The 13,520-nt window shown below is 41.4% G+C and overlaps 1 protein-coding gene across 4 annotated transcripts in view; it reads right to left on the bottom strand.

Annotated features, from left to right (window-relative positions):
- Positions 1-2,654: 2,654 nt before the first annotated feature.
- The window catches only part of OGDHL (oxoglutarate dehydrogenase L), a 54,055-nt gene continuing 43,189 nt past the window's right edge, over positions 2,655-13,520 (bottom strand). For all 4 annotated transcript variants that reach the window (XM_065067633.1, XM_065067632.1, XM_065067631.1 and 1 more), the window contains exons 18-23: positions 11,253-11,324; positions 9,824-9,949; positions 9,132-9,204; positions 6,949-7,112; positions 6,153-6,307; positions 2,655-5,400 (exon numbers count right to left, since the gene is read on the bottom strand). In XM_065067633.1, coding sequence (XP_064923705.1) covers positions 5,277-5,400; positions 6,153-6,307; positions 6,949-7,112; positions 9,132-9,204; positions 9,824-9,949; positions 11,253-11,324 — 714 coding nt within the window. In that variant the 3' untranslated portion in view covers positions 2,655-5,276. The remainder of the gene's footprint in view (positions 5,401-6,152; positions 6,308-6,948; positions 7,113-9,131; positions 9,205-9,823; positions 9,950-11,252; positions 11,325-13,520) is intronic.

The raw sequence follows: 13,520 nt of genomic DNA, 5'->3' as shown, positions 1-13,520 counted from the left end.
TTTTAATCAGCAGAGTCCATCAAATCAAGACTCCTCTTACTACACAAATGGACTTTGCAGAACTACTAAGTGATCAAAGGGAACAAAAAATACCCACAACTTTTTGATCAGAGCTAATAGAACTCTTGAGTGCCTTTGCGATTTTAAATATCACATTGTAGCTATTCTACTCAGCAACCTTTACTACATAAGAATAAGGCCAGAAAGGTACATGCAAAATTACCCTCATCCACAAAGATTTTTGTGGTGTGCTATCATGGTCCATGTCTCACCAGCACAGACAGATTGTATGGCAGGTACCCATGAAAGTTCCAAGACCTTTATTTTTAGAAGACATTCCTTTACCATCTTTCACTCAAAGGCTTCCTCACCTTTTCCAAACAAACATCACTCTATTTGCATTCCAAGTAGCAGTATTTTACATCCTGTGCAGCTTTTGCCAGTGGCTTGTACCAGAAATCCATGGCCACACCATGTGTTTTTCAACAGGCCCTGAAGTGCTCAGAAGCTCTGGTAATTACACAAAGGATGGTGTTCCCCTCACCCCGGGGCAGGATGAGGCACCCCTACCCCGTTCCAGCGTCTCTTACCTGCCCGCAGAAAGCTCCAGCAGCTGGAACCTGCACCCCCTTTTGCCTCCAGAGCATCCTCAGCCTCCTTCATCATTTAACTCCGTAACTCTCATCATTCCTACAGCAGGAGCAGCAGACAATGCCCCACAGGGACCCCCTGCCCCACTGCAAGAGCCAGGCACCCAACCACAGCCCTCCATCCTGGGAAAACATGGTGAAGTATTTGAAGTATTTAGGGAAGGATGCAGGGGAGATAAATATAGGCCAGCTGGGACCAAACCCCAGGCTTTAATCAGTTAATCACAGGCAGGTTTGCTTGGCCAGTCTCATCAGCCATAATTCATGGTCACCTCTGCTGGGTGGGCTGGCAGGTGCCCCGAGAGCCCCCTGGGGCAGCCCATGGCCCAGGGTCAACCCAGCAGTTGCCTGTAAGCTAAAACATACCGAATTCACTGAGCCAACACACAGACAATAGCGGACTTTCTTCCTCCGTCTTTGACCAGGCTTGTTTACAAAGATATTTCATCTGCTTTTAGGGATTTTCTGGCTTTGATTTTTGAGTGTGCCTGTATTTAATGTTTTAAACAATGTTCACAGTCATCTGCAGCACTGGCAAGAAGCCAGACTGAGCAACCATGGTCTGTGACACCTGCGTAAACTTAACAGCAATCAAAAAGACTAAGAGATAGATATGCACCTGTGTGTGTGTAGAGCAGAGGTTCCCAAATTTTCATTTGTTATTAGCAGCAGTGGTTGTTGCCAGATCTGTATCACAGGCAGCAGATCTGTTTGTGCACTGAGGAAAGAGCTGCCAGAGCTCTTGAAACAGCAAACAGAGGGTCCAGTCAAGGGATTCTTAGAAAAAAAGAAACACCAAACAGCAAAACAAGGAACAAACAAGCCCCTGCCCCAACACGCACTTTCATCTACTCAGTTCAGACAATGCATACACGTTCCTCTTTTGTGTCTAGCCTCACACATGAATTTTTACTTCCTAGAACCAGCAGGAAGGTTCCCTTTCAGAGAACAGGTTAGTGCTCCGCTCTAGCAGACTGACTCCAACTGCACCAGGGGTAGAAGCAAAGGTTTCCACCAAGCACACCCCTGCTGTTAGCGCAGCTCATCAGGCAGCTGCTAGGAAACAAAAATGATTCTGTGACAGAAGCTGTTTGTCTTAGCAAGTCTTTTGCCGTTGTGGGCACGCATGACGTGCTGTCTTACCCGCAAATACGATTAAGTCAATCGATTCTCTCATTTGCCGTTCCTTCCTTCCGCGTTACAGAGCTGTGATGTGAATTTCTGCACAGACTACTTGCAGAACAGGCTTATATAATACTTCAGTCCTTTTCAAACACTCTACATAGACTAATTGATCGTTATTTAGTATGTAAAACATATTGAAGTTGTCAGCTAGTTCTAACAAAGTATTTGTTTTCTGTGAGATCAGAGATATTCTTAATGTGGTTTAAAGCTGCCATTACAGAAACTTGCATTCATTGTTGATAATGCAACTACTTAAGATGCATCTATTTAAGTACTCTTTGTAAGAGATTTTATTCAAGAGGCGTCCTGGAAGAAAAGCAACAGAATTCTGCAAATAAGTATAATCTATGCATTTCACAATTTATAATGCTTTGCTATCTTTTGAACGCTCACTATCTGAAAGGGCAGGCAGCAGGAAAAGTAATTCAATAGAAATGTATATTGAGCCAACATGTTTATAGAAACAAATTCCAGTGCTTCGAAATTAGAGAAGTTAATTCCAGTCTAGTTCCAGTATTTTAAAAATTCTGCTTAAAATAGAAATGTGTTCGCTTATTACTTTATAAAATTAGAGTAGAAAAAAAATCAAACATTCTAATATAACCTCAATGCTATTACTACTTTTAACCAAACGACTTGAACAATTCTCTTTTTCTAGTCCAAATCCTGTCTCCCCCACTGCTACTATATTTAAATAAGCCACTATTGAGGAAACAAACAGAAAATGAAAAAATGAGCTGCCCTAGCACTCTTAGAAATGGGATGCTAATGCCAGCACTCAAAGGAGAAACTGTCAAAAAGAACAGCCATAACAGAGAATTTTGTTCTGATACATTTTTATTTTATTGGGGTTTTTTTAACATTCTTTGATGGAATTATTATGCAACTATTATGCCACAATGTATGATACACAATGAAAATGGAAACCTGTCTTTTACATTCTATGTTAATTTTGTTTTCTGCCTCTGTTTATACTATGGCATACGCACATTTATCATATTTCATGCAGCACTGACCTGCCTTATGCAAACTGAGAATACAATAAATGGTGCCAGCAAGATTTAGCTGCACTCAAGTCTTGCCACAGAAACAAGCATTCATTAAAATACTTTGGGTGATGGTTACTGCCTATCAGCTTAATGTTTTGAGCTATAGAAATGGACAAGAGACAATCTTTGCTGTTGTCAACTGCAGTACTTTCCAAGTTGATTAGGTTTCAAAAGACTGAATTAGCTTTGATGTTTCAATGAGCAAATAAGCCCAAGGCAACCAACCTGATTTAAAGGGATGCTGTGGAGTTTCACAAACATTAGACTAGCTTTGGTTCTGGATCCCAGAGCAAGTTCCTTACCACATCAATTTTGTGCTCTGGCAGAGGGATTGGTTATTTTTCCCATTGTCTCCAGGCCAAATGAAAGGACAGCATAAGGCACACACATCCCTTTTTGGTAACCTGCTTGAACAAGTAGTACCTGATCATAGCTACAAGTTTTTAATACAGCTTTTTATTTTGATAAGAAGCTTTCCAGCATCACCTGGCTATTTGAATCTGGCATAAACTGCCAAGCTTTATTATGTCACCGCCAGAACAGCAGCAGCAGGGTAAAACTTAGTGCCACAAACACAAGTATGTCCCAGGAGCACGTTCAGGTAAGGGAACTGGAGATAGGGGTGAAGTCCCATCCACGTGTTCTCAGTCAGTTGGTATGAGGTACCCAAGCAGCTGCTCAGCAGGTGTAACACAACCCTCCAGGCACCACAGGGCTCTGGGCCCTTGTGCAGATAGTTACTGTCTCCTACTTCAACAAGGTAGGGCTGCTGCCCCGCGTTCCGCCACAGCGGCCTGTTATCTGAGCAGTTCCCCTGCCAGCCAGCAGAGAGAAGGGAAGAAATCTCCTGCCACTATGCGCTCCAGCACTGCAGAACCTGCAGCCACCAGGCCCAAATTCTCCTGGGGCAGAAGGAACAGGACTTGACGAGACATTAAGAGGGGAAACCTGTGTCCCCTGCCCAGTAGCACTGCGAAGAAGCAGCATCAGTGACACACAGAGACCACCCTGCCATGTGGTGCTCCCGGGAGGCCAAGCGCTGTCTCCCGGGAAGGGAAACCACCTCTGCTGTCCTCTCACCTCCAGCACCTGCTGTGCGTCAGCTGCCTCACAGAGCCAGCTCTTGAGGTGGTTTGCTTTCACGTCCATACTGAAAGCACATGGCAACTGATATCCTAATTGACAAGTAAACACGAGGGAAAAATAAAAATCAATTACTACTTGTACAAAACCACACCATGTGCCTTTGGTCAATCAGCAACTGTTGCTTGCCCACCTTCCTCTTAACAAAAAAGGGTGACTAAATCAGGAATTGCCACTTCAGAATTGGATTAATATCAGCAAGGAGATGTGAGGCAGGGATTATCACTGGACAAAGCAGAGAACCTGCTACTTGTTGCACAAACACAGATTTCTCATCCACACACAATCTTTTTATGGATGCTACCAGGTCAAAGAAAAGCAGATCTCCATAGTCTAGTGAGGGAAAGAACATTCCTCCAAAATGAGGATGTTCACAGGACTCCACAGTTCCCTAATTCCACAAAGCATCAAAGCAGGCAGCCCAGGGAGTGGGAGCAATTGGTGCTGCCACCTCTTACTTTAGAAGTCATTTGATGTTGAATTCTCCTGCTGATCACCCACTGCTCTGGCAGCTGTGGTCTTGCATAGGCTTCTTCCCCCCCTCAACTATCCCCAACAAAGCTTTTCTTGGTCCCTTTTATTTCTGCCTTCATCACCCTCCTCCACCTTATAGCTAAGCAGTCTACACCACTTTTGTTATCACCCATAGTTTAGCAGCTTTGTAAGGATTCCCTGTTTTCAGCCTCCCCATCACATCACCTGGCTACCTCACCATCTACTTTCAACAACCATAGCCAGTACATTTCTCTGCCAAAGTCATCTATGAAATCTTTACTTTTCGGTTTCACTGCTCCTCTCCAATATACCTAGAAATAACTGTCAACCATATTCCTTGTGACAATGCATCTTGTTTCCTTAGTGGCTCCCAAACATACTCTCCTTTATCAGGGATGTGCATAACTATCATGCTGTCCACACCTGCTCTACTTACTTACAGTAATTAAACAGTGCACACAGACTGAGACTGGAGCCTCACTGAGCCAGACACTGCGTCCTTGGATAGAAGACTCTCCTTGTGCCAAAGAGGTCTCAATCTAAATAGACAAGTGACAAAAAATAGTTGAAGGTAAAGTGGAATTTTTTTTTTCTTTATGAACTGGGGAGCAAGGTGCACAGTAATTAAGTCAGCTGCTGGATCATTTTATCTGTTAAAGTTACATGATTTCCAGTATTTTTCCCACTTTTGTTTCCTCTTTCAGATGCGGTGACTTGAGAGACTACTAGACAGAGATGGCTTCATGTCCTGCAGTTAGAAGGTCTTTCCCTCAAAGGCCTCCAGGTTGAAAGCTGTATCCAAGAACCTCCTGAGTGACACCAGATGCATGTTCTTGTTGCCCGTGGCAGCTGCAGCAGCAGGCTCTCGGCCAACATACCTTTGTGACAAAAGGAATTGGACAGACAAATGAGGTGAGAAGAGAGACTACTTTGACACTAACAAGCAGGAAAAGATGCGGTTAAATGCATTCAAGTCAGCTTGGCAGATTTGTACATTTAATCGTCAATCTTTCTTAAATAAAAATCAAGCTAAATTCCACAGTCAGTTATACCGTCTGGTCAGCTTCCCCCTCCCACCAATATTAAGCTGTGTCTTCTTCCTCATGTCTCCAAGGGCAGCCAGCTACACTATTACATAATTAGACAACTTGCTTTTGGCAATGAAGACTCTCATTCCTCCAATAGCTGCATGGGCAGACTCAAGAGTTAATAATCTAAAATAAATGCAAAGGTACCCGGACTGAGCTCTTAAAATAACTGTTTCCTCCAGAAATCAAATATTTGGAGTGAAATTCTTAGAAAATACAGAATCTTAGACAACAAGAGAAAAATCCAGAAGAGTTAAGTGCAGTGCTAAGTGACAATAAATACAGAGCTAGTTGCTACTGGTTTTCTTTTAGAACCACAGGAAGTGCAAGATATGCATGATGAATTTGGGAAATAGTCATCTGGATTTTTCCATCTTTCACCCAAGAACCCAAGCTCAGAGGTTCTGATTTGTGAAGAACGTGACTTCTCCATGAATATCATCCTCAAATCAAAAACAATTTTAAAAGAAAAATAAAAAATGAAAAAACCCCAAATAAATTTAAAAGCAAACACATCAGCCCAGGAGATAAGAGTCTCATACCATATAGGTCGAGTGTGGTTCACAATAGTACGGAAACGAGGTTTTACATAATCATAATATCCACTGTTTTTGTGTTCCTCCTGACACCAAACTAGATCAGCAGCTGGATACTTCTCAAGTTCTTCTTTCAGCAGGTCAAAAGGGAATGGTGAGATCTGGAAAGAGAGGATAATAACTGGCAAAGCTTCCTCTTACATTGTGTCACCCATGGTAGGAAAGCCTTTTACCTATCAGGTATTACAACCAATGACTGTAATTAACCATTCAGTACCTAATATAATTGCTATACGTTCTTTAGAGTGACTCATATTTCTTTAATTGATTTCATGCTGTCAGAAGTGAATACACACATATTTTATATTTGCATCAGTATGAACAGCAGTAGGTCATAGTCCAGATCTCCCATATTCCTACCCTTTTTCTAGTGAAGTCATTGTGACAATACAAGTCCTTAATTAGTGAAATGACAATGCAGCTGCAAAGTGTACTATTCACAACCTCTAAACTTAGCAGATTGCATATACAGGTTTAAGGTGTCATCATACTGTAACCTTTACTTTGTTACATTGTTCTGGAAAAGTCCAGCTGTCTGAATCTCATTGTACAATATACTGTTGGTGTGTTCCTTCTTCACAAAGCCATGAAGGATTAGATAATGTCTTATAAGATGCAAAATGCTATAAAAATGTTAACTATCACCATTCTTTCTGGCAAAGTGCTATCTGTTTAAAAGCACAGTAACCCCTTGCTGAAAGTCTCCCCAGGGACCCTGTCTTCTGTGGATCAGGGATCTCACCTGCTCAAGTCTGGTTATAGCAACTTGTTTCTCCAGGTCTTGATTCTTTCTCTCTTTCACAAGATCATAGTAGACTTTTCCCGTGCAGAAAATCACTCGCTTGACCTCATGTGGTGCATGAGCTGCCAGGCCATTCTCAGGAATCACACGCTGGAAGGTGGTACCTGGTTAGAGCACAAATTAGAAACGTGCTCTCAGTGGAACAGACATTGTACAGCTGCCTCTCTTTTTCTACTTTTCGGACCAGTAATTTTGCTAAAGTGAGATTCAGCAGTTTAGTTTCAAGAAGTTAAAAGATTGTAAATATTCCACTCTTTCACACTTAATAGACGGAAACATATTAACAGTAGATTCGCTTTTAGCTTTGCATTGTGCATTACAACTTTAATTTTAAATTGATTGGACGGCTCACCTTTGCTCACATTTTTTTTTTAGAGAATTACCTGAAATCTTGTTTCTTCTTTCCAAGATTATCTCAACCATATAGCTTTAATATAGGTTCAGAAGATTTTAGAACATTTTTATATAAAAGCACAGCACATATTCATAATGCAATTCAATCTGGAAACTGCAGAAATATTTACACAAGCACATACATCACTGCCATGTATATATGTGATTTAAACCCCTGTTTGAGAGTTTAAATGGCATTAGCCAAAGGAAGAATTAGTGTAGTACTGAGCCATATGTATTACTGATAAGACACAATTTCAGATGCATATCCTCACCATTAAGATATCTTTTCCCCTGTGATCTCATCTCCCAGGAGAGCAATTTGCTTGGGATACATGAAGCTGGAAGAGGGACATGATGGTCTAAGATCCTTTTCTTTGCTCTCATATATGATTGATTGGAACTATTCCCACATTAACCAACTGCAAGGTAGCAGAGAGCAGCATGACCTCCCAGCCTGAATCAGCACAGCCACTTACCAGGAGAATACGCTCCTGTTTGAACCATTTATCTTGGGGGGGGGAGAAAAGCAGCAGCACATACGTACAAAAAAGAAACTGATTTATGTCAGAATTATCCTGTCCCACTGAGCTGCAGAATTCATCATTAAAAAAGACTGAATCTGCGCTTCTTTGGGTCAGTTGGAGTCAGTCTCCCTCTCCTTCTCAGCTTTCCATTAAAAGCAGAGCAAAAAGAGTTAGCTGAGAGTCAGCAATATGTCCTGTCCTCTTCAGCAGTAACATGAAAGTATGTCAGAATTCAATGTTAATTAGGAATTTGGCCATTACTGAGGTGGCTCACCTGGAGCCTAAAATAGAGGGGACTCCCAAGACAAAGTGACCAATCACAGTCCCTACAGGATTTCTAATCTGATTAATTCTACAAAGCTTTGAAACAGTAATCAAACCCAGAAAATGTCTTTGCTTGAGAAGCAAACTTTACTCACCTACAAAAAGGAGATAATGCAATATTTAAGCATGTTTATACACTGTAAATTGCTTTCAAAAAACTGAGCAGTTACCCTTTTGTGACAGGAGTCAAGACAGCCACCAGAACTGGAGACAGCACGGTGCACCTACACACACTCGGAGCAAGCACTTGAATCACTCACTCACTACATTTCACTGCATTTCCTCATGCCACTCCAACACATTCTAACCAGTGCATGGCAAGAGAAATTACTGCAGCTTTTGGTATTATTACCTCTGCAGCCGCTACATCTCTCTTGGTGCTGATGGCATGCCAACAGCAGCTGGGGTGGTAGATCCAGCTCTGAAATCACTGATCTCACTTTAGATCACTGGTGTGACATGGCAGCCCCAGAAATGAGTATTGTGAGAAGAAATGGGCGCCTCATCCCTCCAAATGGGCACAGTGTAATTGCAACCTGTTCCTCACAGCTGGAGGGCAGTACAAAGAACAATTTTTATATGAAGAGAAGAAGAGTAGAGGGACTTAATAGCATACTGAGGGAAACATCCCTGCAGAGACAGGAATGCACTTTCCACTGCCTTTAAGATTAATGGGTGGTTACAAGATAAACCTGTTAAAATTAGCAATTCATATTTGAAAGCAAACTTTTCAGCAAAAGTCCATGCTAGGTCTCACCACAGCAGCTCCACAGAAATTGTGCCAAAGGGAAACTCTCCAGAGCGGATTCTCTTCTTTGCAGTCTCATATGCGACTTGATATTGCTAGTTATTTGTCCATAATACTTTCAGATGACTTACCAGACACCATTTCATCAAAACTGGATTTAGCTTCCGGATGCCTCAGCAGTGACTTGGGTGTCAAAATAATCAGCTGTAAGACAGAAATTTTTCAAAGGCTCAGGAGCTGCTTTATCTACATTATTATATGGAACATTTGTAACACCGTTCATACAAAAACCACAAACTGAATACGCTATAGACCAAATTAACATGAATAGCAAACACAGTAAATTATTTTTTTCTGTTTTGAAAGCCTAGGAAGTTTCAAAATTATTCAAAATATTTGTGTAGTCCACTCCTTTTAAAGGTTCTCAAAACCCACTGCTTATGCTTCTCTTTGAGAACAAAGTCAAATCACAGGCTATGAACCAGTAAAACATCCAACACTTGTATCCTAGGTTTTTGAAGTTTCAGCAATTAGACATGCAGTTTATAGTTATGCGACCTGTTAGCTACACAGTGTCTTGACAACCTCATCTGAAGGTCTGCACAGCCAGAAGGAACTAAAGCTGAAAAATCAAGTTTTGGAATCGTCGTAAGTCAGAGCAGATTTTCATTCCATCAAATCAGCGACTTCAACTTGTGTTCAATTTAGGTTTTTCACCTATGATTCTTGTTGTTTTCAGCAGTATGTCATATGGAAACAAAGCCCCCTGTTTATGTGAGGGTTAATATACCTAGAAGAATCAAGTCCATTGCAGTAACCTTACCGGTTTTCTGAATGGCAGCAAGATCTGTCTTCTGAGGACGTGAAAGTAATTGGCTGGAGTTGAACAATTCACCACAATCCAGTTGCACTCATACAGCTGGGAAACTTCAAACTGCTCATTGAACTCCTGAGAGAGACATTAAAGGCATCAGAAAATTGTCTAAAAGACTGGAGAGAAAAAAAAGGTGTGAAAACCATACTTCTATTTCTGACTCTCTTTCCTCAAAAAACTTGATGAGCAGATCTTTGCTGATATTATATTATTATCTAGGGTGGCATCCCTACAAATCATTCTCTTCTGTTACTACTTCTTCCTAAAAATGTATGCAAATAAAGCCAAAATGCTTCCATTAACTTCAGCAAGCTGGGAAGACTGGGCACAAAGGGTAAGGAGGACTAGGATATTAACTGGTGGAAGACACAAAATAGAACTCCTTTGAAAGAATCTTTAAACTAGAATTCATGTAGAGATAACTCTCTCCCATTTTTCAGTAGGTGTCCTGTCCTCTTATACTATTTTAATATAGATTTTGTGTTTATGTATTCTACGAATATAAGGTTATTTTAATCCATATCTACATATATACTTATTAGGTAAGCATATAGACAGATATAGGTACAATAATCTCATTACAGATTAGTACAACATCTAACGTGATTTTCTGGTCCCTGGTTTGAGCTCCTGCCTTCCATGGTAAAATTTATAACTTGCTTATTACATGCAGTTGACAGTGCTTAAAGGTAGTCAATCAAACAGGTCTTTATTCTTACAGTACACTACCAAAAATCACTTTTAGATGAGGAAGGACACGGCTGTGGAAATATCATTGCTCCAAGGGTAACAAACTCAGGGCCAAAACTGAAATATCCATTTTATTTTGCTTTTTTTTTTTTTTTTTTTAAATTTCTGTGCTTTTCAGTTAATATACAGCAGTGCTTCTTAGGAAACCTGCAGTGAGGAAGTAGATGCCCAGTATCCTGTAGAGCTATATACTTTCTCTGTAGAAATGAATGATTAACATATGAAGGTCTTAAGTGGATCAAATTTAGAAGTTGCTTATTTTCATGCTCCCAGCAGTACAAGTTAGCTCCACTGCAAAAAGCCAGGAGCAGTCCCACTCGGCCTCCTTTAGAAATTAGCTAGAGACAATTACTTGCAGTACACACAGCAATATAAACAAGCAGAATCACTGGCCCTGAGAACAGCCATAAAAAGATCATCCTGCCAGAGATTAATTGTATATGACCTCAGCTTTGAGATGAAGCAGCACATACTGTGTACTTCCATTACTTTTATTGGGATCAAGTTAATGTTACACGAAGCTAAATCTTAACCCACTATACCTAGCTAAAAGGATACTTTCTACAGAAAAGTATCTCTGAGATGTGAAGAGAAAGAAAAGGACACGGCCTTTGACAAATCAACTTACTGGATAAGCATCAGAATCATCATTGCTCATCTGCAGAAACCTCTCAGGCCTGGCTGATGAATGCTCTGGACCCTGGTAAAGGTATCATTTAAAACAACATTAACAAGCCAAATCAGCAGTTAGACATCAGTCTGGGTCATTCACTGCATAAGCGCATCCTGTCCCCCAGCAGCTCTGCAGCAGGCTGCACACCCACCCCCCAGCCAGAGGCATCGGCAGCAGCAAGAGAGGGCAGGACACCCCACGGGACTGGAATTCTTTGTCTTCCGTAAACGGTTTTCATAGGACGATACTAGGTTTTACAAGGATTTCCAATGCTTTCCAATGCAAGGATTACCAGCTTTCTTCTAGCCTCAGTATGAAGACCAGGGAAAGGGCAGTGGGTCCATGTGGGCACAAGAATAACCTTCCTATTGCAGGGCAAAAAGAAGCAGAAGGAACGTCAGGAGGAGAAACACCATGTGCCTCAGTGCTACAGTGACTCCTCCTTTGGGCCAAGCCACCTTCGCATGCTAACAGCAGCAAAGACTAAGTTAACTGCTGACTATCTTCGCTGTATTAGCAACGCAACGAGCAGACTCAGGATCTCTCTCCCACAATTGTTCACTGTTCAGTACAGGACAAAATAGCTTCAATGAATGCTTCAGGTAAAATGGATCAAAACACATGTATACGTTATCTGGCAAACTAACCTATGATTAATTTCTGCCTCCTCAGAAGGTATTTTACATTCTGTCAGGGTACTGAACACTCACATCCACTGTCTCACTAGCACCCAAGGTAATTTCTTTTAGGGCACAAACATTGTTAGATCCGTTTTACACTAGGAAAACACGCATGCTGGTCAAAGACAGTATCAGGAATAAGGAGTGTAACAGAATCTGTTCTCTTTCCTCCCATGTCCTTGTTTATAAAGGATGAGAGAAAGCTGTGAGAAGTACAAGAATACAGTGTGCTTTTTTTTTTTTTTTCATTGCTAATGCTGGCAGCCTGTACTTGTTCAAGTGACAGTCACTGTTAGGAAGGACTTTCATTCTGGAGACAGCCGCAAGGTTTTTCAACCTGAGGACATAAACTATTACACCTCTCAAATCTCTCCATGACTGCTAAGCTAATGATGCTCCTAAAGTGCTTTTTTCTTTATATGGCTGTTTCTCACCACAACTTCCTCTGTTGAAACCCTAACATATGATCTCCAAAATCACTCATTACTTTGACAGCTAGTAGTCCACCTTGATTCAACACATCAGCCTCCCTGTTTCTAAGAGCAGGATTCACTCTACTCCATAGACTATGGGAATTCAAAGGAAAAAACACTCCACTGGCAACAGAAGAGTAACACAAACTGTCAGGAATTGTGCCTTGCAAAACTACTCTTTTGAAGATTTCTGCTTTTGACATGCTAAATAATCTGGTCATAATTGGGTAAGGGCTTGAGAACAAGAAGCAAAGCCATGCAAAATTATGGTGCACAGTAACAGTCCAATATTGCAACACCTCTGTTGTAGACATCTATTTGCTGTAAATCAAATCCTACACTAAGTACAACCTATACACATACAAACGTAGCGCTTCACAAGCACACTGAATTCAGTACACTGCAAACAGAGATGTTACAAGCAAACAATTACAGGAGAGACACGTGAGGCTTCCCTAACATACACAGATTCGCTGCCCCAGCAACAACCTCAGTCCAGAGCCTCAATGTTCACATCCATCTTTGATTCCTCTGCTGACACCATCAGTTGGATTGTTGGCAACTGCTGCGTGGGATGGGGCCGGGTTTATTTCTACTGTGACCACCTATCCAGACAGACCTATACTGAACCCATTAGCTACTTTCAGATGAGCCCCCAGGGAGTGATTAGACAGCAGAGTCTTTCAATCTCAGCCAACTTGCCTGTGAATGCATGACCTAGAGGTGAAGGGATCCATATCCCATTACGAATCCTTCCCCAAATCATTCTGTCCCCAACACTGTAGTTATAGAGAGAATAACATTCCCATAATGGAAAGCTCCTCTGGGAAGATAAGAGATTTCAGCAGCCTGGTAGGATTCTTAAATATTCCAATAACACCTGACACTAGCAGCAAAATAAGCTTGTTTCAGAAGATCTCGGCAAATCTTAGTTGCCAAGTCGCTAAAAGAAAAGAAAGATTAACTGTATTGTAAGTTGCAGAGAACCAGTTCCCTTCAGCTGAGTGCTTTCCTGCAGAGGACCACACCTCCTGCTCAGGGCACATTCAGGCTATCCCTCAGGTTTCATT

Source organism: Columba livia, chromosome 6 (genome assembly GCF_036013475.1).
Source record: "Columba livia isolate bColLiv1 breed racing homer chromosome 6, bColLiv1.pat.W.v2, whole genome shotgun sequence".
In the NCBI taxonomy this organism is placed as follows: domain Eukaryota; kingdom Metazoa; phylum Chordata; class Aves; order Columbiformes; family Columbidae; genus Columba; species Columba livia.
The sequence above is the reverse complement of the archived record's forward strand: the minus strand, read 5'-3'. Positions and strand labels throughout refer to the sequence as shown.